This window comes from Equus quagga, chromosome 3 (genome assembly GCF_021613505.1).
Source record: "Equus quagga isolate Etosha38 chromosome 3, UCLA_HA_Equagga_1.0, whole genome shotgun sequence".
Lineage (NCBI taxonomy): Eukaryota > Metazoa > Chordata > Mammalia > Perissodactyla > Equidae > Equus > Equus quagga.
The window spans coordinates 1998904-2026484 of record NC_060269.1 but is presented as its reverse complement, the minus strand read 5'-3'; the positions used below and the strand labels follow the sequence as shown (position 1 = coordinate 2026484).

Sequence of the window (27581 nt, the reverse complement as noted above, 5' to 3'; positions counted from 1 at the left end):
ACCAAATATTTATAGAATTTATCTTGTAAAATAAGTAATTTTATTTCTAGAGTCACTAATTTTTTAAGATGTAGTTGAACAAATTGTATGTAGGAGGCACTCAAATGTGACTTTACATTGTAAAGCTTCACAGTCTAAGCATTGTCTTTTATCTTTTATTTCTGACTTTTGAGGGACAGGATCTGATTGGCTCCGCCTGCATCAGCTGTCCCCCCCCCTCCTCCCCCCACCATCCTGTCAGTCATGCCTGCGGCAGGGTCATCTGATGTAAACGTGCCGGCCAGACCCACTCCTTCCTCAGGGGCAGTAGCCGAAGCCCCTTCACACAAGGAAGCAGGGCACAGGCAGGCACCCAGACATGGCTGCTGCAGCCTTGGCTTGGGATAGGTTTGTATCGCTTTGCTGCTGTGAAAGTACTAGAAATGAAAAATGTTCACAGTTGATAAGGTCTGTCTGATAAACACAGAAACTCTGTCTGGCGACTGATCCAGACTGGCAGATGCAGACCCATTTGCTGAGCACGTTTGAGTTGTTAGGTTCTTAGTTTGTAGGATCAACAATTTTCATTTTAAGATGTGTCCTCACTGAAGATACAAGTCCTATCAGTAATCAGAGCTGAGGACAAGTCATTACTGTTCATGAAACTGCAAGTGAGAATACTGAATAATTGTAAACATTTGACAAATTGTGCTGATGAACTTCAAGGGTGATCTCCCCATGATCATTAATTCTCCGAACATTATAGAAGACACTAACTGAACAATGTACACTGGGATGCTAGTGTTTGTTCTATCTGTCTCTTCATTTTTCAGAATTTTTTATGGTCCTTTCCCTCATTATTAATGCCAGATGCTTTTCCTTAAAGAAAAAGTGATGAAGCAGCAGCTGACTTAAATTTTCGAATTGAGATGTGGTCAATCACCACCATCCTTAGTGAAAGTAAGAGTCTCAAATTTCTCCTCTCCATTAATGAGAGAGAAAGATGGACAGAGAGAGAAACAGAAAGAGAGAAGTAGTATTCTAAAGCTGAACCTGCAAATTAGGGCAATTGAGAATCTGTCATGTCAATAAATAATTATAATTTTCCCTCTTCTACAGTAATGACTGATGAGTTTTTGGGGGAATACTAGTTGTTCATGGCATAACCTTTTAAAACTCTATGACTTTTCCATTTTTTAAAGAACGGATCTAAAATGGAAGTTTAGAGGAAAATGCCTCTTTTGAAGACAAACGTCCCTTGGTCATCATCAGGATTGTTAAGGAAGGGAAGAGAGATTGTCTAGACTTCTCATAGTCTTCACATTCACTCTGCTTGCAGCCTTTCTCCACATTGTTGCCAAAGTGCAAATGTGATCCGTTACATCTCTGCTTAAAATGCTTTCTGAGTTTCATTGCTCTGGGATAAGGACCACTGTTATCAACACGAGCCGCAAGTCTGGCCTCTCATCCGTTTCCAGGATCATCTTATCTCTTTGCTCTCTGAATTCTGCTAGCTCTGGCCTCCTTGCTTCTTAGCCATGTGCTGCCCACTATCAGCCTAACATTTCTGCCTGAAACTTTTTTCTCTTCCACCACCCTGTCCCACCTTCATTCCATCCTTTGCCTAGTTAATTTTTATTAATTCTTCAAAATTTAACTTAGCCATTACTTACTTTCTCAGTGAAAACCTTCCCTGTTCTCCCCAAGTTGATCTATCCTATCAAAGCATCATATGCATCTCTTTCAGAGCAGTTTTCACAGTTATTTTATGTTTATGTAAAGAGTTATTTGATTAATAATATTTAAGAATGCCTTCCTCTATAGACTATATGCAGAATCATCTTTTTAATTGTACTTTTTAATTACTTTGGGGGGGCATATATTTTTTCTTTAAAATCTTATGTGGTTTTAAATATTTTAAGCTAATACATGCTTTCAATTCAAAATTAAAAGTAATTGTCAATGAAACCATCAGAACCCTTCTAAAGTGCAAATATAATAAAATGTCACCCCCTTTGGAGAACATGAAATTGGAAAGAATGGAAATGTGAGTTCAGTTTACTTGAGAAATAAACCAACAACAGAAATGCTTCCAACCAGTGCTGATGACCTCTAGCAGTTCTAAACAGAGTCCCATTTCACAGTAGCCTGCCCAAAGTAGATACACTTTGCAGTATAAAGTTAGATCTGAGAGTATCCGCTTGGCTCTATTAGCTTAAGAGCTGTAAAGTAATCGTCACAGGCATGATGAACTGAAAGGCATGAACGTTGTGCAACTATCTGACTGCCACTGATGTTCTGCATCCTGACCACTTTCCCAATACTTCCTTTGATCAGGAAAGTCTTTTTGTGTCTTTGGATACTCTTCTTCATTTCTCTTTTCCGTTCCATTTTCACGTTTAACTTTTTTTTCCTTAGAGGTGCCTTACTTCTTTTAGATAAAATATGTGAGCTTGGAAAATGTTTAGAACTGTCAAAAGTTCAGGAAAAACAGGAGTAAAACCAATGAATCACTGAGGTAGTCATTAGTAAAAGTTTATTGTGCACACACCAAAAAGACAGTTTACAAACCAGGAGCACTGACACGAGAACATGGCAGTTCAGAGGGACACTGTCATAACGCAGCTCCCGGGTGGAGGAGGTGGCTGTGTTTTTTCAGTGATTAGTTACAGTATTAGAATTTTCTCAAATGAAAGAGAATTGGATGGTTACTTCGTATCAGTTTGGGGAACGATTTAAGTTTCACTTAGGATTTTTAGAGGCATAAGCAAGAAGTGACCCAGGTCAAACTAGCCTCACATATCTTGCAAAATAAGCTAAATTAAGCTTTAGTCGTATGACTAAACTGGTTTTGTTTGCTCAGGGAATTTTCAGGCCTGGTCTCCGTTTGTTTTTGATTTTAATAGTACCGTCTTCTGGGAATCAGTGACCTCTCTGTGAGTTTGTCTCACGCACTCAAGTCTGCGCACAAATGCGTGTTTTCCTTAACTGTCCCCCTCAGTTTCGTTCGGGGCCACATTTCAGGCAGCATCAACATCCCGTTCAGCGCTGCTTTCACGGCAGAAGGGGGGCTTGCCCAGGGTCCGCACACCGCCATGCTGCAGAGCTTCAAGGGAAAGGTCATCGTCATCGTGGGACACGTGGCAAAGCACACAGCAGAGGTACGTGAGCTCAGGACGTCCTGTGCACGTGATGATGAGTTGTTTACCTGCCTACTATCACAGACTATCTAAAGTAGATTTCTTTGGGAATTGGTCACAAATCAAACAAGCTTTCCAGATGTGTCTATATTACATAGAAGAGTTGGTCCACCTTTTCCCAATGAAAGAATTCAACCTTTTTTCATCAGTGTACAGCATCAGGATCAATAGTAAGCTTAGAAAAATCCAATGATAGCCTAAGGTGGTGTTTTTAACTGCTTTCTGAAGTTATGAAGAAGTAGCTTCACTTCCTTCCCATGGAAAAGAACACTCAGGCTTGATCGGAGGCTCTGAAAGATGGTCACGATGGACGTTGTTGGATGTGGGAGTTTTGCTTACTCTGGGACCAAAGCTTTTTGATGATAGAGAATTCAGGAAGGTTATCAACTTTCAGATATGAGGGGTATATGAAACAAAATGGCTTCCCTATCCCCCGGCTATGTTCTAAGCAGATTGAAAAATAAAGAGTAGCAGATGGAGGTCAAAAATACCACCTTTAGTTTTTACAAAAGACAAGTCGGAGAATATGGTTTCATATGAGTGCGCACTGGGCTTGCTCACGAATCCCCCAGAATTAGAGAACAAATCTAGATGTGGGCAGCGCTGAGCCAGGACGGGGAGGAAGAATCTGCTCTGGGGAGTGTAGCAGAGGTGGCCTGCTCCCTGCGGGCCGCTTGTTCCCAAGAGGAAGAAGGGCAGGACTGAGCCTTCACAGTTTACCAAGTACATTCCCCGCTTCCCAGGGCAGAGTGAATAGAGGGACAGAAAGTCAGGACTGTACTTGGAAAATTTCCTCCTCAAAGAAATCGGCAGTGGAAATAAGTATTCTCCTCTAATATGTGCATTCCTCATGTCTGTATAAACTGGATAATCCCAAAATGTGATCACTAGAAATGCACTCACCTGAGACGTTGAGGGCTTTTAGCCACAGGCCACTGTCAGCATCCAGTAATGCTTGTCTCGGAGGGGCAGGGCTGGTGGTCGCACTGGCTCCTGATCCTAAAGGAAGGTTGTCAGTGGTGATGGAGCTGACTGACCACACTGAGGAAGTCTCTGAGAGGTATTAGTTATAAGTCATAAATCACTCACTCCTCCCTTATAAAACTATGTCCAGCAGCTAAATACACCTGTTTCAGGGAAAGCCAATATATAAATGACTAATGCACAATTTTTAGGAAATGAGAACATTTTAGAACTAAAGCTGTAGTATCTAAATTATGTTGATGTAAGTTGTTAAATTAATAATTATTATTTTACTACTACCAAATATTGCTGCTGCTACATTAATCTGTATTGCCATATCATTCCAATCTCAATTACAATACATATCAATACATTCAACCCACAGAAATACTATTGAAAATCACATATTCTGGGTTCCAAGTCATATACAGCCTTAGGAAGAAATCTTACAATGATAATAATCCCAATTATTGCTGATCTTTGTGTTCTAGGCACTTTACATACGTTATTTTATTCTTCATAACAATTCTATGAGGAAGGCATTATTCTACGCATTTTACATATGAGAAAAACTTAGACTCAGAGTTTATCTGATTTGCCTGTGTCAGAGCCTGGGCTGAAACACGAGTCTAAGTGACTCTACAGGCCACACCCTTAACCCAGTGGCCTCTCAAGGCTTGTGAGTCTGAATGCTGCCATTTGTCCTGTTTTTTTAAAATAGGCTTATTCTCACTTTTCACAGATCACCATAGTTCTTCCTGGTGTATGAAACTAAGACCTGAAATAAACTTTCTTCCTCTAAGTGCTATGAAGCTTAAGGCTCTATTTTCATAAAGCATTCACCATTTGAAAGATGGTATCTAGTAAGTAGACCGTGTATGATTTAATCTTGTTAAATATCCCAAATGTTTCCAAACATTCTGCTTATTGTATTAATCTCCAGACTTATATTTATTCTAATTTTACCATAAAGGTCAAAATATATGTATAAATAGGTAGATAACTCATTTCTTTCGTTAAATAACCAATTATAAAGCATTTGTCATCTGTTGTATGCAAGACACTGTGTAAAATGCTATAGTCTATCACAGTGTGAATAAATTTAAAAGTTCAAAATATGAAGGAAATCTGGAGGCATAACCATTCAGATGAAATAATAACATATGATAATAATAGTGATAAATAAAGGGCCATCACATTCTGAATAAATTAGTCAGCATCTTGCTTATCAAAAACCAGATGCTATCATGAACGGTTCCTTCTCCAAACTCCCATGATCGTTCGTACTTGTGGGCAACAGTGACTGAACAAGTTGTATCCTCAGCCATTAATGCTTCAGTCTGTATCAGGAAATAATTTTTGAGAAACGGTTTTAAATATTTCTGTAGAGATGTCTCTTTACCTCTCATCATGAGGCTAAAGAGAACTTTGAATATTTATTTGCTTGTACTGTTGCATCATCTTTTTGTCTGCTGTATAAACCTGGATGGCTTTACTAATGCTTCCCTCCCCCTAACTTGGAAGCTTCTCAATTTAAAGCGTATTTCCTGCGATTCTACTATGTATCCATGGTTGTGCTGGATCTCTTCCATTCACCCCACCTCCCTCCAGATCCATCCTCCACACTTCTTCACCCTGCTCTCTGCCCCAGGAGGCTGACTTCCACGTCTTCTGGCTTCCACTTGGGGAGCTGGTGGGGAGCTCTGAGAAGTTACAGGAGGGAGGGAGGTCAGGATATTATCTCCCTGGATTCCGCCCTCAGAAACTGTCTCAGGGTGGCCGTGTCCCTCTATGAAGGGTGACCTTTCTGTCTAGGAAGCTTCTCTGCACTCCTCTCTTTCCAGTCCCATCCCTCTGGCGCCAGGGCCGAAACAGCTTTGCTTTTAATTCATACGCCAGGGTTACTGCACTATCCCCTACAGTTCTTTACATCCCACCCACACCTTTCTGGTTAACCTCCTTATAAGTAAACCCTTCTCAGTTATCCTAAAGGCTTCTTGGAACCCTGACTGTTACAAGGATACTATTTAAATGCACAGTTTTTCAGAAAGCCTAGGTTAGCTTCTCTGTTCTATTTCTTCCTAGCTGTTAATTTGGGCAAGTTATTTAATCTCTCTAAGTAACAGTTTGTTCATTTATAAAATGGGGAACATAATACCTACCTCATGGCATTGTTGTGAAGATTTCAGATAAGGCATATCAAGTTCAGTGCAGAGCCCAATACTAGTAAGCACTCAGTTAACTTCAGTACTGTCATTTGGATCGATGTGAATTTTAATAAGCACTATTTTAGGTATGATGATAGTATAAAGATTCTAGCCTTTGGGAGAATCAGGAGAATGACAGAGCAGGCAGCTCTAACCTCCCATTCCTCCACAGAAAGCATCAACAAGTAGAAGCCGCACCATGTGGAATAGAAGTGGCAGAAGCAGGCATCCTTTTCTTCCTGACCTTAGCAGAAGCATTCAGTCTTTCACACTTGAGTATGATTTTAGCTGAACTTTGTCATGTTGAGGAAGTTCTCTTCTATTCCAAGTTTATTAAGTGTTTTTATCATGGAATGGTGATGAATTTCATCAGATGCTTTTTGTCCATAAATTGAGATGAGTATGTGGTTTTTTTTCCCCTTTCTTCTATAAATGTGGTATATTATATTCATTGGTTTTCATGTGTTTAACTACCCTTGCATTCTTAGCACAAATTCCAATTAGTCATGGTGTATAGTCCTTTTGATATGCTCCTGAATTCAGTTTGCTAGTATTTTGTTGAGGACTTTTGCATCAGTATTCATCAGGGGTATTTGTGTGTAGTTTTCTTTCCTTGCAGTGTCTTCATCTGGCTCTGGTATAAGAGCAATGCTGGCCTCATAGCATGAGTTAGGAAGTGCTCCCGCCTCTCAGTTTTTTGGAGGAGTTTGAGAAGAATTGTTGTTGTTCTAGCCAGAGCAATTAGGCAAGAAAAAGAAATAAAAGGTATCAAAATTGGAACATATGATAATTTCCTAGGGCTGCTGTGAAAAAGCAACACAAACTGAGTGGCTTAAAACAATGGAAATTTATTCTCTCATAGTCCTGGAGGCTGGAAGTCTGAGATCAATGCATCAGTAGGCCACTCTCTCTGAGACACTGGTGGAATCTTTCCTTGCCTTTTCCCAGCTTCTGGAGGGGGCCCACAGTCCTTGCCACAAAATGGGAGAATATACTTATAAGTTATGTACCTGATAAGGATTTAATATCAGAAGACAAAATCAACACACAAAAGTAAGTTATATTTCTGTTCGCTAACTCCCACAACTCAACAACAGAAAGACAACCAAATTTAAAAATGGGCAAATTTTTAGACATTTTAGACATTTCTCTGAAGAAGATATACAAATGGCCAAAAAGCACATGAAAAGATACTTGACATCATTAGTCATTAGGGAAATGCAAATCAAAACCACAATGAGATACTACTTCACACCAAAGTGTTGGCAAGGATGTGGAGAAATTGGAACCTTGGTGCATGGTTAGGGGGATTGTAAAATGATGCAACTTCTGTAGAAATCAGTTTAACAGTTTGTCAATTCCTTCAAAATGTAAACATCACATTTCCATATGATCAGCAATTCCACTCCTAGGAAGCTTCTCTGCACTCCTCTCTTTCCAGTCCTGTCCCTCTGGCGCCAGGGCCGAAACAGCTCTGCTTTTTGATTCATACACCAGGGTTACTGCACTATCCCCTACAGTTGCTTACATCCCACCCACACCCACAATTCAGCCATAAAAAGGAATGAAGTTCTGATGCATGCTGCAACATCGAGGAACTCGAAAACATGCTGAATTGAAATAAGCCAAACACAAAAGAACAGATATTCTATGATTCCACTTACATAAAATATCTAGAATAGGCAAATTCACAGAGATGGAAAGTAAACTAATGCTACTAGGGGCTAGGGAGGGGGCAATGGGAGTTTTTGCTTAATGGGTACAGAGTTTCTATTTGGGATGATAAAAAAATTTGGAGATAACTAGTGGTGATGGTTGTACAACATTGTGAATATACTTAATGCCACTGAATTGTCCACGTAAAAATAGTTAAAAGGGCAATTTTTTTTTTTTTTGAGGAAGATTAGCCCTGAGCTAACTACTGCCAATCCTCCTCTTTTTGCTGAGGAAGACTGGCCCTGAGCGAACATCTGTGCTCATCTTCCTCCACTTTATATGTGGGACGCCTACCACAGTATGGTGTGCCAAGCGGTGCCATGTCCACACCCGGGATCTGAACCAGCGAACCCGGGGCCGCCAAAGCGGAACATGCACACTTAACCTCTGTGCCACCAGGCCAGCCCTGCAAATTTTATGTTATGTATTTTGCCTCAATTTTTAAAAAGTTGTAGGGTTTGATGTGTTCAGGCTACCACACTGTCCCCAGTTCTCTGAGCCCTACGATTTTTGGTCAAACAGTGATAGAGAATCTTTCATGAGAGCTGTTCTGATCAGGTCTCATCTTTTTCTTCTGCAGGTATTAAAAACAAACAACAATAACAAAAAGCAGTGATTTTTAAGCCATAGTAGCTCTTCTTATAAGTTTAAATCAATGTCCTGCAGCTGACAGAGTCCTGTTTTGAAAAGATTGAGAAGGCCACAATTGAATGCTGTGGAAAGAAAGCAGAGGTGAAAGTCCAGTCAACGTAGTTACAAATTATCTTTGTAAACGTTTATGATTTTTATGTCAAACCCATATTTGGACTTGGGAATTTTTTGTTTGCAAAACAGTGGGCACTGATTGTAATTTTTCTAGTTTTATGACCTGGGTAAAAGAACTAGACAGAAAATCCAACAAGTGAAAATAATAAATGAAATACAGCATGGCTCAATAAAAGAAAAAGGCTCTCAATATTGAGTTTACAAGTAGCAAAATATCATTGAACAACTGCAAGAAAGAATAAGGAACCACTTGTCTGCTGTACGACAGGATTAAAATGACTCGTTTGACATTCAAATTAGGACCAGAACGTCTTTTGTAATACAAATATGAAGCAATTACTCTACTATGACCAAATGTATTGACTCTATTGTCTAAAATCACATAGGAGAAGACCACACAAATCAGAAATATTGCTTATTCTTGTACCTGAGTACCTATGATCAAAAGATATACAATACCATTTCAGTTATTTATTCATTAACTATTTCCTGTAATTACAATTGATTAGCAATTAATTGCCATGAGATGGTTTTTATACAATTACCACTTTATAGAGCTTTTGTATTTGGCCTAGCTTCCACATTACCTACATCAGAATACCTTTATAATCTGCTGCCATTTCTTATCTAGATAAAACATTGCTTTTCCCCAGAATAGAGCAAAAAAACAAGGACTAAAAAAGATCTTAGTTTAATTAGGGTCCCGCGTAGAGGCCTCTGTACCAGAATTAAGTCCTACTGAATCTCGCATGTCGGGCACTCTTTAGCTCACCTTACCCTGCAGGTTAAACAGAGCAGTGAGCTGTTGTATAACCGAGGAGATCCAGAGAGTCTGTGAACAAAGCTGTGTCAGCCTCACGGAAAGCCCCATTGTCTTAAGGGAGTGGAGCAGAGTCCCAAGTCTCCGAAATGTGGATGCCTCCTCCAGGGGTGGGTCAGGTTTGTGCTGATCCTTGCTGCCGTGTGTGAGTGTAATTTGACAAGCCAAACGAATAGTGACTGCATCTGTGGGTAGGATTTAAGGGAAAGGGAAAACTTCTGTATCAAACAGGGGTGAAGTCAGTTCAGGCTTTGTGTCACATTTAAATGAAAACATGGCAAGGTCTCACTCTTGTCTCCTTGCAAAGATAATCATCTTATTAAAACTCACAGGAAAAACTGCAGCTTTGATTGCTATGCTGGAATTCGATTCCCTGGGCATAGAAGAAATACAGGCCAGCATGATACATACAGGAAGCCCCATAAAAGATACCTCTCACACCACTGAAACGTGCTGACTTAATCTCAGAGAGTAAGGGTGTAAATCCCAGAATTAAGGCAATAGCTATTCAGATCAATACGGGGAGGCAGAGAGAGTCTACCATCCCTGCCATGGCTTAAATGAACCACAAGGAGGAACATTGTTACATCCTGAGCAGATTACACAGATTCAAAGGAGATTTGGGTTTTAACATTAATCAAATATTATCTAGGGGAAAGGCACAGTTTGTTTGGTACTCGAGGCAACCATTCCTCGCACTGCCTGCTCCCAGCCTAGGGTCAAGGCCTCAGAAATCTCAGCTGGACCGGACGCCATCGTGAATCCAGCTCTGTCCTAGAAGCAGATTATCTTGTTGAGCAGGAGTGATGACTTAGCACAACAGCGTGCTTCAATGTGTCATTGGGTTATTTTTTTCTCCTTTGTGGGAAAATAATTTAGTGGATCCAACTCTAGAGCTAGTGATGGGTCTCAGAGTGGAAGATGGCCAGCAGCATGGACCAGAAAACAGTGAAACTCCAGTGGGTGTTTCCCTACCTTTAGTGAGTTCTTAAAAAACTGTAACCATCATATTGCTGTTAGTCACTAACCTCATAAGACTCTAAAATAATTAGTCTGTCTAGATTATATTTTGTGGTATGAGACCACCAAGATTTCATCCCTGCCAGTGTATCCCATTCAAAAGTTCATCTAGGGAGGAAATTGAAGGAATCTTTGCATTTCACTTTGTCTGTCAACCCTTTGGAAAATGTTAGAAACAGCTCATCTTACCCTTAAAATGTTATATTCTTGGCATGAAATCAGTGTTTTTCTTTTGTCATCAAAAGAAATATTCATCTGAGAACCTAAGAGCCAGTTGCAGTAATAAGCTATGTGTGCTATGATTCTTTGCTTTAAAACAAAACAAAGCAAAACCAAAAAGAGAAAAGAGCAAAACAATATGCATTTCTGAATAACATTTGATTCAGAAACCTAGACAAGAGACAATTTTTCTGGAGGTTTTGTGACTAAACAATGAGAGGCCGATGCTTTCTACACATAGCATATAAAGATTAAATTGAACATGGGACATCTGTTTTCAACTGAAAATAATCTGATTTATAATAAGCAAAGCATGCCATTGCATCTATTTTTAAAAATAAGATAATAGTCCAATTGTGTTTGTTGACACTCCCCTGGAGGCCAAGGTTATTTGGTCTTCGGGTGTTAGGTTGGAAGTTAATTTGTTCTGTGGTAACATCAGGCTTCTACCCTCCTGTCCCACCCCATTCCTTCCTGGGTCCCTTAACCAAGCTACACCAGGCTTTAGGATACTGTGATGGTCACTGCACCCACACTTTTTGCCAGTCCCTCTTTCTCACTCTAGCCCTGTCTCCATCCTCTCTGGGCTCAAGCTCTTCCTCTCGCCTTTGGTCTCAGGCATCTGAGATTATCCTGCTCCAGGTGTGTGCTCAGAGGGGACCAGACAACTCTGGAAACACTCTAAGCCACTGCAGCATATGCGTTGTCCCTGTGGTAAACTTCTCTGGCTCCGGATAATGTCTACCTAGTTCTTCAGATTAATGTGATACCTTTAAACCACTTTGTATGAGAACTTGTACCAGGTCTCTTTATAATTCTACCTTAAGCATTTTGATAAAGATTGGGAAGCAAATCTCCTTTATGAGTTCCAAATATGCAAGGAATTCTTTCTTGGTCTTTTTAGACCTATAAGCACTGGATATGGTTAAACTTGCTTTTCTTCCTGACTTTTCCCTTGCCTTCTTGTCAGCAAATGTTCTGGTCTGCGGGTTTACATCAGATTATAAGGAAACATTTTATATATTAATGCAGCTTGAACACGTGAGACATCATATGAAGCTTAAGAGGAACAGTGAAAACTCTTTTCTATAACCCTGCGTTTGTTAAGTGATGGAGGATACTTAGAAGAGGCGTGAACTAACCTCTGTCCTGGAGAGTCCCTGGAGAGACATAGCTTTTTAAAAACATTGTGAAACAAAAAGCAATGTAGAAGTTGTAGTAAAGGGGACTTCAAACACCTAATCCAGACTTTGGTTGTCTGTTTTTAACGTGTTTAGTAGATGTATTCCAAGAAAAGACAGAGGGAATTCATTTCCAATTTCTAGGAAAAACTGCGAAGTCATCATCTGAACCTTGTGATCTCTGGCACCCATATTCATGACCTGTCACAGGATGAAAGTTATCTTGTTTCAGTATGTGTTATTCTATGCACCCACCCTGCCCTCCACAGCCCACCATTTAATTAATTACTCCTTACCGCAGGAATGCTCGTGGCTGAATAAGAAACCAACTAACCGTAGTCGCCCTCCCGCTGACCCCAGAGGTTGGAACCTGGCTGTGATCCATCACAGCCCTCACAGCTCTGAGTCCGAGTTTTTATTGTGTGCGTTCTTTCCGAGCAGAGTACACTGTGCGGAACATGACCAGTGGCTTGGGCACAGTCTGGGTTGCCTGTTCTCAGTTGTCTAGTGTAAACAAAAGTCAATAAATGATTACTGCTGAAATTCTGCTCTCAAATACTGCAGGTCAAAGGAAAATGTACCGCGAGGCTCGCTGGAGCTCCTGATACAGGGTGGTGTGAGATGATGGAATTTTATCAGAAGAGGCTTATCCTAAAGGAGGCAGCATACTTTTTTTTTTTTATTAGAGTAAGAACTGTTTTCAAACAAATTTTTATATCGTATTTAAAAATATTTTCTCCTACGTTTTTAATGTCAACCCTTTTCAAAAAATTTCCATGTAGCCATTCCAGGGAGGCCTTGTCTGAAAGTATAAGCTGTTGTTAGACACTAATCTGTACACCTGCAGGGAGATCCCAATTCCGTATGCATAAACACCAGGTCACTGTCAATCACCATGAATTTAAAAATGCAGTGAATTAGCGTGATGGAAAACTTCTTAACCTAGAGTCCATCGTGAGTTTTAGAAGGTCTTTGAACTAATTGAAATTACATGTAAAGTGTTGTACACACGTGGCATTTTTTTTGAGATTCATCTGATTGCCAGAAGCCTATGTGACCCCATCAGCAGTGCGAGTCACTGGTATAAATAACTGCTCCGTGACAGACGGTTCACCATGGACACTGTAAAGCCCTGCCTCGCATCCCACTTGGGGACAAATGTGCTCTTTAAGTTTGAATCTGTACAATTGCAAGGTGTCATAAGGGCTCTCCTGTTAAGGGTGGACTGGGGAAAGGAAAGCAGAGGAAGAGAGGAAAGACGCTAACTGGGTTACAGTGCTGACTATGGGTCAAGCACTTACCCGTGTGACACTGAGTTGAATCCTCCCAACCACACTTCAGGTGTACCCTGCAAAGTGTGTTATCATTACACTTTTAACAGGTGAAGAACTAGGGCCAGACCAGCTAAGTGCCTCATCCAGGATCCCACAGCTAGCCAGTGAGCACCCTGATTCAAACTCTGCTGTCTGACTGCAGAGCTCCTGCTCTGTCCCCCAAGCCACCCGGCCTGCCTGATTGAAGCGGTGAGGTTTCTCACCTTCATGACTAGTGGCCCCAAATGGTATGGACAGTTACTGTTGGTCTTGCCACCCTGTCAACTAGGTCTCAAATTCCCTCATCCCCCCCACCGAGCCCCCTTCTCTCGGGTCACACCACCCCACTGTCCCTGCTGCGGTCCCCTTCCCTAGTTCTACCCACAGCCGGAGCGCGCTTGTGGAGGGTAGATCTGAGCACTGGCAAAACGCCTCCGTGACTTCCCATCGCCTCCAAGGTAAAATTCACACCCTAATCGTGGTCTCGAGGCACCGTGATCTGGACTCCGCTTTGTTTTCCAAGCTCGTCCCTCACTGCTCTTCCCGCACCCTCTTAGGTCCCAGCCATAATGAACTACTTGTAGTTACTAATAGGCTGTCTTTTCTGTACTTCTCTCTGTTTGGAACATTCTTCCCACTCGGTTCACCGGGGAAACTCCCATTTGTGTTGGAAGGCTGTTTATGTAGCTTTTCTTCATGGAACTCTTTCTTAACTCCTCAAGGCTGGGACTAAGTGTCCTTCCCAAATGCTCAGAGAAAATCTTTTACTTACTCATATACTGCCCTGGGGCCACTATCACACACAGAGGTTCTGTGTGCATCAGATAAAACCCTTCCGTCCTTTCGGGGCACAGAGCACCATGTGAGGACACACAGCTTAGGAAGAAGAGGGTGGGCTGCATTTCGTGCTGCACCTACCGCTTGTCCAGGCTCTCGTGCAGGGCACAGTGGGCACAGCCCTCAGAGCTGGCTCTGTGTGGCATTTATCAAATGGCGTTGCCATCGCCTGTTCACTTACTGCATCTCCAACTAAACTCCCAGCTCCCTGTTGAGGACAGGGATTATATTGTGTTCATTGTTGTACCCCCAGCCCCTGGCATAGTGCCGTTCAAGTAGAAGGCACTCAATAAATATCTTATGGTTGAATTAATGACTAAGTTAATGAATGAACAGATGAAAAATAATAGTTTACAGTAGACTATGAATTTTCAGAAATTAGTAAAAAGAGGGAAGCAAAAGAAAAAAATCCTAATACCAATTACTAGTTTAATTCAAGACAGTAAACATTGGTGGAAACTATCGTGAGGACACAGAAATGAGAAAGGTATGGTCCTTTGTTCTCATAAAATTTACAGTCTAGTTAAGAAGATAAGAACTGTGTACAACTGATTAAAACTCACAGCAGAATGTGGCATGTACTACATGAGATTCATAATTAAAGTTCTAGAAAATCAGTAAGAAGGAAGAAATTTCTGCGGTTAAATGAGGGATTCCTAATGCTTCATGGAGAAGGGGACTAATAGACCCAGCTTAGAATGAGGGTAGAATTTCAGTAGGGCAAAGTGTTGGGAGGAGGGCCGTGGTCAGGACGGAACGTTCCACGCAAAGGAGATGGCCCAAGCAGTTTGGGAAGCACCGGGCTTCTTTGAGGAGCATGTTAGCTCAGATCAGGCTGGAAAGATGGGTGGAGTGTGGTCACAGACCATCTCAAATGCTCTGCTAAGGAGCTCACATTTTAGCAGTGGGGAGCTATTGTAGGTTTTTAAGAAGGAAAGTGACACTATCAGCTGTATTTTAGAAAGTTATTTGGAAAACTACTTTTTAAAGTGTCTTCCCTCTCTTTTGCCTTTTAAAACACCAAGGACCAGAGGCCAGTTAAAGAATTTCACTCTCCCTGTGTTCCCAGTCTATGTCAATGCCACGTTCTTCCCAGATTCTACCTTTGTGTCGACCTTCTGTCTCAAGCTTGCACTCTTCCACCATCTGAATAGGCTAAAGGCCCAGAGTTAGTGAAGCTCACGTGGCTGTTGGGGAAAGACAAGAGAGTTTGTCTGAGATGGAGCGCTAGAGGCCTGTGCCTTCCAGAAGGAGACCGGGAGGTGGCCGCACTGTGATCACTCTCTGGTGCAAGGGGTCCCGTGACATCCTGTCATTATCTTCTCTTATTTTAGACACTAAAGGACGATCTTCTCATTAATCTTTAACTTAAATATAAACAAATGCATGTATTTATGTAAAGAATAAGCAAGTATAAGTCTAAAATGGAGACTTTCTTTTGTCCTTCTCAGAGTGTGAAGAATGCAAAGAAACTACCAGCCCAATATTATCAAAATGAAACCCTAAGAGCTTTTAGGTACTACATATTGTCCTTCCTGACCTTAGATAAGCAAGCTGTTCCTTGGAGGGGAGACACAGATCTTGTCTCACCTCTTAAGGACAGTAGCCCTAGGCAGGAAAACCTCTATGCAACAGTGACTGGGGTCCCAGGACTTCCCAGAGGTTTTCCCTAATGTTAACTGTGTCACAGCAGAGTCAGGTAAAGTGGAAGGGGAAAACTAGCAACACAGAACCGCTCAGGAACTGCTCCAAGAGTGACTGGCGTCTAAAGTGGAGCAGGAGCAGAGGAAGGGAAGGAGTGGACCCAGGACAGAGCAGAGAGAGCTGGCACAGCTTTGCACCTAACTGAATGTGGAGCCAAAGAGGTTTTAAAAAAAGTCAAAGATAATCTCAAAGTTTCCAGGTTGGGTTTTTGAGGAGGTTGCTGATATCTTTAACAGAGATGAGGAAGAGAAAAATAAAGGGGATTTGGAGGGATTGTGATGAATTTTGGACATACTGAATTTGAAGTGCTAATGGGACATAAGTATAAAAATGTCAGTCAAGTATTTAGAGGTTTGGACTAGAATTCAAAGGAGAGTTAAAAGTAGATGTGTATATATAGAATCCTTCCACGTATGAAATAAACACTTAGCGTTCACAAGACTAAGTAGAATTTTTTTTTAAGATGTAGGGTTTTTCTTTCCTATAATTAAATTTAAAAGCTTATAAATGCATTATTCCAGAAAGGAAGACAAATTCCAAGTGATAGCCTCAACAAGAGATTATCAAAAGACCATTACAAGATATAACTTATATTTGTTTCAAGAAATTGTAAAAATCTATCATCTCCACTATAAACTAGCTTATAAATAAGAAAAAATTTGCTTTAGTGCAAGTGATAGGTAGAGGAGATCAACAAGGAAAACAAGATCAAAGGAAAATGGAAGAGGAAGGCAAGGAAAACAGCATTTGTCAGGTGAGGAAAAAGGTCCGTTACCGGGATTTCGACAAAGCAAACAATGCAGTAGAGTGGCATCGACTTACATCCTGCTGAGGGTTCACGTGCCTGTGGGGAATCTGTATTGTTCTTGCCATTTCTACTGAAAATGTATACTTTAAAAAATGTAAATTCCCTTCCTTTCCTTTCCTTTAATCTTCATGACATTTTGTTAGATTTACATATAAGAGTAAAATGGAAGAGGCAAAGAGCGGAAATTTATCATTGCACGTGAAAATATTAACTTACCTTTTTTTCACATACCTCTAGAGGGGTCCACATTCCACTAAAAATTGCCAAACTCCTTGAGAGATCAGGGCTAAGAAGTAAACGTGGGGCCAGGAGTAGATAGTGGAGCCTTCACCGCATCCTCTTGAGATTCTGTCATCCCCCCAGGCCCTCAGCTGACTGCTCTGTGGACTCTACGTGAACATCATCATCACACGGTGGTTATTATTTCCATATTTATAAACTTCGACATCAGTACTTTCTTGTATAAATGTGTTTTATATACATTACTTTTAAAAGACATCATTTTTTCAAGTCATCTCACTTCTTTCAACTCATACAAGAGTTGAGTGAAGACCTTAGTAGTAAAGAATAAAAGAAAATAGCATTTGACTCTTAGCAGAACCAGTTAGACAGTTTCCTTACTATTTGCCCTACAGTCCTTTCTCCCTGCTCCACTGGCAGTAAGGCAGCTTAACAATGCCTGACACACAGTAGATGCTCAAAAAGTATTTGTTGAATGACTGAATCAGTTATTCAGCAGATATTAGAGCAAATGCTCTGTTCTGGGCATTGGAAAAACAGTGATGAGTAAACAGAGTCCCTGCTTTCATGGAGCTTATAGCATATTGGGAGAGAGAGTCAATAAACAAACACACGTATACCAAGTAGTTATAAATGCCGAAATGAAAAATAAGGTAGGGCGAAAGAGTGCTGGTGGCTTATTCTCTTTATAAGGTGATCAGGGAAGCCCTTATTCCCAGTGAGATGGAAAGCCACTAGAACATGGGGAACATGGGGTTTTGTATGATGTGACTTTTATTTTAAGAGAATCCTTCTGGTCGCCATGTAGAGAAGGACTGTAGGGGTGAGGACAGAAGCAGTCAGACAGGAAGCTATTGCAGTAATCTAAGTAAGAGGTGATGGGAGCTTGGACTAGGAGAGGAGTTTAGAGAACGAGGATGGGCAGTGGAAGAAGGGTTTGCAGATTTGCAGATCACGTAGGACCTCATGGATGATGGTGAAGACTTTAGATTTTACTCTGAATGAAATGGGAAGCCATTACAGTGCTTTGAAAAGAGAGGTTAGATGACCTGACTTAAATTTTTTTTAACTTTTTATTAAGATTATGATAGTTTACAACCTTGTGAAATTTCAGTGGTACATTATTGTTAGTCATGCTGTAGGTGCACCACTTCACCCTTTGTGCCCTCCCCCCACCCCCCTTCTCCTGGTAACCATCAATCAGTTCTCTTTGTCTATATGTTTAACTTCCACCTGTGAGTGGAGTCATACAGAGTTCATCTTTCTCTATCTGGCTTATTTCACTTAACATAATACTCTCAAGGTCCATCCATGTTGTTGTGAGTGGGACGATTTTATCCTTTTTTATGGCTGAGTAGTATTCCATTGTATATATTTTCTATATCTTCTTTATCCAGTCATCAGTTGATGGGCACTTAGGTTGCTTCCACGTCTTGGCTATTGTGAGTAATGCTGCGATGAACATAGGGGTGCATGGGACTTTTGGAATTGCTGATTTCAAGTTCTTTGGATAGATACCCAGTAGTGGGATGGCTGGGTCATGAAGTATTTCTATTTTTAATTTTTTGAGAAATCTCCATACTGTTTTCCATAGTGGCTGTACCAGTTTGCATTCCCACCAACCGTGTATGAGGGTTCCTTTTTCTCCACAACCTCTCCCACATTTGTCACTTTTTGTTTTGGTTATTTTTGCTATTCTAACAGGTATAAGGTGATATCTTAGTGTAGTTTTGATTTGCATTTCCTTGATGATTAGTGATGATTAGTGATGATGAGCATCTTTTCGTGTGTCTATTGGCCAACCGTATATCTTCTTTGGAGAAATGTCTGTTGATGTCCCCTGCCCGTTTTTTGATCTGACTTACATTTTTAAAGGATCACTCCATTGTGTGGTGAATAGACCACTGGGGCAAGGGTGGAAGCAGGAGAGACCAGTTAGGATAATACGTGGAATAATGTAGGTAAATAATCTAGGAAATAATGGTTGCTTGGGCTAGTATGGCAGTAGCAGAGGAGTTGAGAAGTGATCAGATTCTGAGAATGTTTTGAGAGTTAGAGACTATATGGTATATTAGTAAAGGAAAAAAAACAAATATATATCCAGCTTTATTGCTTAAACAACTGGAAGAGTGGAGTTTCCATCTCCTGAGCTGGGGAAGACTTCGGGAGGGGTTTGGAGGTAGAGAGAGGGTAGGAATCAATTGTTCTCCTTTCAAAGTGTTAAGTTTAAGAAGCTAATTAGACGTGTAAGTGGAGATATTGAGGAAGCAGCTAGATTCATGAGTTTAGAGTTCAGGGAAGAGGCTAAAGACAAATTTAAAGTCATCAATTTGTAGATGGGACTTAAAACCGTGGGACTGGATGAAATCCTTTGGGAGATGGGTGTAGACAGAGCAGTCAGGAAGATGAGGAACATCACCAAAGGAGACTGGAAAATCAGCCGGTGAGGTACGAGAGCTCGGAGAGATTAGTATACTGAAGACCAATGGAAGAGAGCTTTGACAAGAGGAGGGTATGATAAGTGTGTCCGATGATGCTGATGGGTAAGTCAGACTCACATTGAGTCTCGAAAATTAGATTAGGCAATGTGACGACTGGAGATTACTGCTGACCGTTATAGGAGTATTTTAGGGGAGTGATGGAGACAAAAGTGTGATTGTAGTGGATTCAGGAGAGAATAGCCTTCCTGCAAAGAAATGAAAAGAGATAAAGAGAACAAACCTATAGATTAAAAGAGACTTAAAGACACCCATCAGTCACAGTGTGTGGACCTTGTTTGGATCCCGATGGAAATAAACAGATTGTAAATATAAATAAGTGGACGGATGGGTGAATAGATGACATTTGTGAAGAAACTGGAAATTTGAACACTTAGGGAATATTTGATAACAGTCAACGTGCCACCTAAGGACATTTTGGTCAACAGTGGACCACAGATACAAAGGTGGTCCCATAAGATTATTACATTACAGCCTAGGTGGATAGTACGCTGTACCATCTAGGTTTGTGTAGGTACACTCTATGATGTTCACACAACCACACAGTGCCAGAAATATTAAATCTGCCCCATATTTTCAGCATTCCAGAGGACCAAGAGGACACACAAGACTAGTATAGCCTCAACCTCACATCCATAAAACCCAGAAAATGAAGTTACTACAGCTACTCATTACAGGATAATTGCCACTTCCCTTATGTAGTTCCAGGCACAACCAAAAGTGGTATTTCCATACCCCAAACTTAGCATTATTTGGGGGAAAGGGATGGACAGATAAAATGGAAGAGAGAAAAGGACTTCTCAGTGTGAGCTTTGCCAGGGCGCCAGTCAGTCCACGCCAGCTGTCCAGTCCCCAACACGGACTTACAGCTCAGGAGCCAAAGTTCCACCTCGAGGCCTAGTTGTCCTGCAGTCGCTCCTTGCAGAATCTTGCGGAAGCCCAGTTTTCTTAGTTTCCTGCTGCTGCTGTGGATTCCACCCAAACCTGTGTCCCAGGACCCCCAGTGAGAAACACCATGGCCCTGTGCTGTGCTCCTTTCAAACTTCACCTGTCCTCAGCTTTTAATCTCTTGGCCTTAGTTAACCTGCTTGATTCTGTGGTGATCAAAAATCCCTTTCCTCCACTCCTCCTCCTGCTACAGCAGAACTTGACTTCCTCTGGACCAACGTGCCAGCCTCCTAATCCAAGCCGAGATGTGAGATGAGGAGAGAGAACCAGATGGAGTGGCACCCACAAGAGCCTGCCACTTCCACACAGTGCTGTTCTGAGGTGTGTCCTCCCAGGCCCTGGTGATGAATGCCGCCAGCAGGTCCTGCTGGCCAGAGGAGTGACAGCCACGCAAGAGCTCTGCCCTCTCCACGGGGGCACTACCCACAGGAAAAGCACCTCTCAGAGGCCACGAGTCCCAGCATCCTCTCCAGCAAATACCAGATCCTGCCACTTCTGCTGGGAGGCTGTCCTGTGGACCTCAGCTGTTGTGCAGTTTGAGGATCCCCATTCCTTCCACATGGGATGACTCTCACACTTTCCAGCCCTGCAAACGTGACAGCCTCCTTTAGCGCAAGGCGACTTGCTCTCACACAGGACTGTACCTAGAAAAAACAGAACCTGAACCTGAACGGCAAACGAAGCCCATTATCCAATAAGTGATTCTCAATGCTGGCTACACAAGAGAATCACCTGGAAAGCTGGGAAACAACGGCTGCTGGAGCTCCATCCCAAGAAACTCACTTATTGCTGGGCTGGAGTGGGCCTGGGTACCTCTGTTTCCTAAAAGCACCCAGACGATTCTGATGACTTCGTAACCGCAGGGCCCACCACTTCCACCAGGGATGTTGCTCATAAGTCTAGGTGTGTGATCTCAGTTTGAAGTCAGGCCTCTCCCAAAGCTGCAGCTGCCACCTACGCTAGGCCCTTAATCACAAAGTCCAGTGCCCTGTGGCTTACTCACGGAAGCTGCCAGAGCCCTGCCAGATGGAGAGTGGAGACAACAAAACTCTGAACTCTGCATGCCTGGTTCTCCTCTGTCCCCCCACAGTCCCCTCCCTGAGTCACATGACTCTGTTCACACGGCAGAACCACCGTGTACATCACAGCCCTTTCTTTGCTCCCCTCCCTGTCGAGCTGTGGCCACAGAGCACACTGCTGATCAGCATCACAGTGTGGCCATCAGATCTGGTCCCCATTCCCTTCACGTGTCAGTAATGAAGAATGGGGAGGGGGCAGCCCCAACCCATTAAATTCAGAAGCACGCTGAACTTCTGCTTGCAGAGTAGTCATGCTACTTGATCTTGTTTGCTACTGTCTCCTCCACCGACCTGTAAGCACTGCAGAAACCGGAAGAGAGCCTGGGACTTCAGTGCTCAGTGAAATGTCTGGTTGATGAACATTGGTCATCGTTGGTCAGATGAGTGACTGCATGGAGAGAAGGAGCCGTGTGCACGCAAGGGGTGGAAAAGATGCAGTCATGGCTTCACCATTAGGATCAGAGGGGCAGACCTCACAGCCTTAACCTGAGAGCACAGCCTTGCTTCTTTCTAGGGCACCTAAACATTTACCTCTCCCTGTCCTCTGTTCTCCTTTTCTTCCCAGACCTCCTACATGCCGCGCCTGGCACCTCCCGTGCTCTGTCCGCCTGCTGTCATGTTCTCCGGCTCAGCAGCCCGTTGTGTCCCCCCTCCAGCAGCAGTGGGAACTCCCCCAGCTCTGCAGCTTAATTTGAGATCAGTTAAATGTACTGTGGGTCTTTCCCTACTCGTCTTCTCACCTGTGCGGTGTCTTGAAAGTATTGAATGCCAAGACTGCTTATCCACAGGCCTTCTGAGGAATGGAATGTTTATCTGAGAATTTGGCCTAAGTGGTAATTGTATTGCTGCTGTGAGAGAGCAAGGCTGGGGTGTTTCAGTAATCATACAGTACCAGGGTCTGCGCTGCCTGCACGTGCCTCGGGGCCCAGGAGCCTGGAGGGGACTGGGGTTCAAGGAGAAACAAGCAGAGCAGATGAAGAGCCGCTCACACTGGCACGCTCGCCCACCCGGTAACTTTGGAAACACAGGGGCACTATTTCTAATCAATGTTAATTACTGTGAAGGATCCCCTCAGGTGGCTCTAAAAGAGGGTAGGCTCTGATGTAGGAATCCCTGTTAAGGTGCTGCAGAGAATGATGGAGAAGGTGAGTGGGGTCAGCAGCTTGAGATCTCCTTATGTGAGCTGTTTTGGAGATTGCTAAGATCCTAGTCTAGCAACATCTCTTCCACCTACTTACTAACACCTTTGTCCTTTTGGCTTAAGATGGAACTCTTCAAAATACTGTCCTTGGACTACCTGCTTTAGAATCATCTACTGTTTTTGTTAGAAAACAGACAAACGACACACATTCCTGAGCCCCATATCAATGAAGCAGAATCTCTGGGGTGAGGCCTTGAACTTTTACTGACCAAATCGCTCAGCTGATTTGTTGAGCCGTCAGGTCTAGACTGCTGGCTTGAGACTTCCCCAACTATAAGCTTCAAATACTCCCAAGAAGCAATAGCACTGTGAGCAAGTATGTCGTTTTCGTGAAGGATATAAGATCAGGTTATGAGAACGTAACTGAGGAGACACAAATGCCCAAGGAGGAGGAATGTACTGTGTAGCGCAAGGGGGAGGGCATCGAGACAGAACGGCCAGAGAGCCGAAGAACCCTCTCTACCTCATCCTCACCCCCCAGGTTATGTGTCATTCATCACAGTTCATCCACCAGGCAGATGTGGAGCCCCTTCGTGTTCCGGGCATGAGGGATGAAAAGAAACAGAACAGGCTCGCCGTGGTGGGGAGGTCATGGTTTGGAAGAGGAAACAGGACAGGCTCTTAAATGGGCAATTTATATAAATGCGGTAAGCCAAAGGTAGAGATTTGCACAAAAAATTCTGGGGCTGAGAAGAGGCCCCTGGTGGAGACTCAGGCCTGGAGAAGGGACCCCTGAGGGGCAGGAATGAGGCAGTGGGAGGGCTCCGGGGAGAGCTCAAGGGAGGCCCGGGGGCGGCGGGGGGGGAGCGTGTTCCCCACAGAGGCCGACCTGCACAGCCAAAGCCCGCGTCCCGAGGCAGGGCGTCGCCGGGGAGCGGGCAGTGTGGGAGCAATCCTGCGGGGGGACACGGGCCACGTCAGGGAAGTACTTGTAGGTCTTGGTAACGTCGCCGAGTCCTTCTCGCTGGGCGTCTAGAAGATTTCTTGCATCAGTTTATAGCTGGGTGTGGCCACACGTTTATGGTTTCCAAGTTTATGGTCTCAAGTGTTCGTTGCGGTTGCTCCAAAGACATGTTACAGCCAGTTGATGGGCCTTCTCTGGGATATGGTGCATAGGATTGCCATAACTGGTAAGTTGACAGTAATATCGAAATTGTGGAATCCAGATTTGAGAATGTTTTGACTATTGCTGGAAGGATACATGAAAAATAGGGATATTAATGACTTCTGAGAGGGAGGCTGAGAACAGAGGGAGGAGGAAGCTACTGCTCACTGTCACCCTGTTAGACTGTGCGGATTGTTTCCCATGTGTATTTATTCCCTATTCAAACAAGTTTAGAAGAAAACTAAAAAGACACATTTACTCCATAGCATAAAGAAGTTGTTTGTCAACATATAAACAAGTGATTTAATTTATATTAAAAACCAAATTAATGATTCATTGAGACACCAGTGGCAGCAATAGTATCATCAAAGTAGTTTTGTCTTTCACAGCTTGAAGAAAAAAATGGGATCAGGGAAATACAAATTTCGTATATCCTCTCCAAATTTGGCCTTTTTTCTTTTTTTTCAGTTTGCAGCCCATCTTGTGAAGATGAAATATCCGAGAATCTGTACTCTAGACGGTGGCATTAGTAAGATCAAGCCAACAGGCCTCCTCACCGTCCCGTCTCCTCAAATATGAAGAACCGAGAGTGCGACCGTCAGAAGGACAGAGTGACGTCAGCCCTGGCCGCCCTTCACAGCCACTAGAAGACAGAGCGAGAACCCCAGAGGGCAGCATTCCCGTGAACTTTTGTCATGAGACCTTTCTTTAAATCTCAGTCCCCGAATGTTCAGCTATCCAGGCAGCAGACTTGACTGTATGTGTGTTGCTGACAGAATTTTCTTAACAGTGAAACCCGATCATGTGTTTGTACCGCTTTGCAGCAAAGCCAAGGAACTCAGTGGCAAGGCAGAGTCAGCACTCCCGAGGAGTCTCAGTGCGCTGGAAGCTGCCTTCCGTTGCCCTGAACACATTGTCCTGACAAAGGCATTGTTCAGAAATTTGGACTAAGGGTGGGCGGAAGTCATCTTTCTATGATAATGAAAAGGGAAAAGCTATTCCCAATACATTCCTTATAACTAAATGCTGCTTGTGGTAACTCATTTTTGGCCCAGATGAATTGTGTGTATGTGTGCATGTGTGTGTGTGTGTTTAGGGGAGAAGAATTTAGCCCAATGAAGAAAGCAATGATAGTTTACTTCCAGAAAAATGAAAGTAAGAAACCATTCATATGAGATAGAATATTTGTTCCGCTCCTGTATCAGAAAAACCCCAAATAAGAGTGACTTAAACTAGAACTTTCTCACATGAAAGTCCGCATAGTCGCTCTAGGGTTAGAATACTGGTTTCATAATCATTAAGGACTCAGGCATCTTTTCTCATTGCTTTACCAGCTTCAGCTCAACACATGGTTTCAGTCTCATGGATCAAGATGGCTTCTCAGCTCCTACCATCACATCTACAATTTAGAAGGAAAGGAATAAAGAAGGAGGGGGAGAAAGAAAGGAGACGAAAGAAATAGGAAGAGAGGGAAGAAGAAAAGGAGAGAAGGGAGGGCATGCTCCTTCTCTCAAAGAGGACAAACCAGAATTTGCACCTATTACTTCTGCTTACATACCATTGGCTAGAACTTAGACATGTGGCCACACCTGGCTAAAAGGAAAACTGGGCATACAGTCTTCGGCTGCCCTTTACCCAGCTAAAGAAATGTCACTGCTCTATGGGAAGAGAGCTCATATTGAGGGACAGCTAGCAGCCACTGCCACATCCTTCTAAAAGCTAAGTATTGTCCTTCATTGACTCTAAGACATATCACAATTTTATGTGCCATGAAGAAAGAAAAAATGCAGCCAAATAAACTATAACACGCCGCCAATTATAAGAAGTATTTCAGAAATGTGAAAAAACATGCATCTTAGAATTATTGAAATACATTATGTCTTTTGAGCGTCTTCAGTCCTGTTTTAACTAAAAAGTGTTCTTTCATCTTTAACTTACATTCCTCTTCAGTGTTAGGACTCCCTGGGTAGAACACGTCAATTAGAGCTTCCATTCAACTTGCTGGGCTATGGTTTCATTGTTGCTGTTCGGTTTTGGTGTTTTTTTTTTTTTTTTTTGCATCTGTTTTTTTAATTGAGAAAGAATTCACATACCATAAAATTCACCCTTTCAAAATGTACAACTGGGTGGTTTTTAGTATATTCACAGAATTGTGCGATCATCACTACTTTTTAATTCCAGAACATTTTCATCACCCAAAAAGAGAATCCTGTCCCTGTTAGCAGTCATCCCCACTAAGCCATCCAAAGGTCTTTGATTTGATTTTTGCACATGGAGTGACACAGATATCCAGCTTCCTTCCTGCACGAGGATAGCAAGTTGTCCCAGGGACCCTGTCATTTTGTTTGTTTTGCTCAATTAAATTATCTTCAGTCATTCACCATATGTGTTTTGAATACCTCCCATGTGCAAGAACCTGACATGATCCATGGTTGTATCATTCTATGACATAATATACAAAGAAAAAATGTGAGAATTTATGAGAAAAGAAGATTTTACTACAATTCTCTAACATCATTTTGGGGCCATCATTTACCCTGTTTAGGGAAATATCTTTAAATCTTCCTGTCCTTTCCTTCACTCTTTGGTGACTTATCATAGTCATAATGCAGCCCTGATGGTCATTTGGGAAGAGTGGTTCTGAGTCTTAACTTTGCCTTACTGTAGAGAAAGAAGAGAAGGGCGGAGGGTGGAGATTTGAATTGAATAGGGTGGTAGGTAGTGGGAGAGGATGAAGCCCCGAGTGTTAACAGGAGAGCCGTGTGAGAAGATCATAGTAGCCAACCTCCATCACAATTTTGCATTTGATCTTTCTTAAAACCTGTATATTTATGCTTATTTTGAAAAAGAAGTTCTTTAAATGTTCAGATTATGAATAATATTTAATATTCTCAACAGTAAAATAAGAGCATATAATCATACCATGTTTACATGCAGGGTGTGTTATTCGATGACAGATGGTTTCAACAAAGTTGACCTCAGCAACTGTTTGTTGGGTTAACCCTATATGACCTGTACTGGAGGTCCTTTTCAATGTGTTCTTCACTCCTACGCTCTCTCTATCAGCACTGTTTGTTTCTGGCTTCAGCAGCCTCTTTCCTCTGCCTGGATGCCCTTACTTCCACCACCAGCCCCAGAGACACACACACATAAATCCTTCATGATCCAGCACCAGTAGCACCTCCTCCCATTCTCTGACTTTCACATGCTGCATTAAGAGCCTCGAATCTATCAAAGCATTCCATTCATACTTCTTATAATAGACTTCTTACATCATTTAACAGTTATCTGTTCACATTTGGGCCCCATATTAAAATATGAGCTCCTTTAAGGTCAGACCATAATTTATACCTCTGGTTATCTTCAGCGACCCATTACACTGGAAATGCTTGATAAATGTAAAATTGAATTGAATCTCTAGCTTATGGGATTTTAGAATCTATATGAATAGAAGAAAATTAAAACAACTCAGGAATTTTTTCAAGTACCAAACTTATCTGGTACCTGATAATATAAAAACAAATTGAAATCTCAATTCACTAAGTGAAGAAAGAGGACCTCTAATGTTCTCCCAGATCTAAAATTCTATAATCCTAGAAATTGGAACAAATAACTTCCAACAACAGGGTGAGCTAAGCTAGTTGCATCCCTGTTCCAAAACCTAGAAATGCTAGATTAAAAAAGAATACGAAAAATGTCTAATACTTGACCAAGGTTGAGAGAATGAACAGAAATTCCTTGGTGTCAGATGTACAAAGGAACCAAAATGCCCTGGGGT

At 42.2% G+C, this 27581-nt stretch overlaps 1 protein-coding gene across 4 annotated transcripts in view; it reads left to right on the top strand.

Moving 5' to 3' along the window:
* Nucleotides 1-25860, top strand: part of TBCK (TBC1 domain containing kinase) — a 196148-nt gene extending 170288 nt beyond the window's left edge. For 3 of the 4 annotated variants that reach the window (XM_046656525.1, XM_046656526.1, XM_046656521.1), the window contains 2 exons: nucleotides 2981-3140; nucleotides 24272-25860. In XM_046656525.1, coding sequence (XP_046512481.1) covers nucleotides 2981-3140; nucleotides 24272-24382 — 271 coding nt within the window. In that variant the 3' untranslated portion in view covers nucleotides 24383-25860. The remainder of the gene's footprint in view (nucleotides 1-2980; nucleotides 3141-24271) is intronic. The other variant, XM_046656522.1, reaches the window with a different exon arrangement.
* The last annotated feature ends 1721 nt before the right edge of the window (nucleotides 25861-27581 follow it).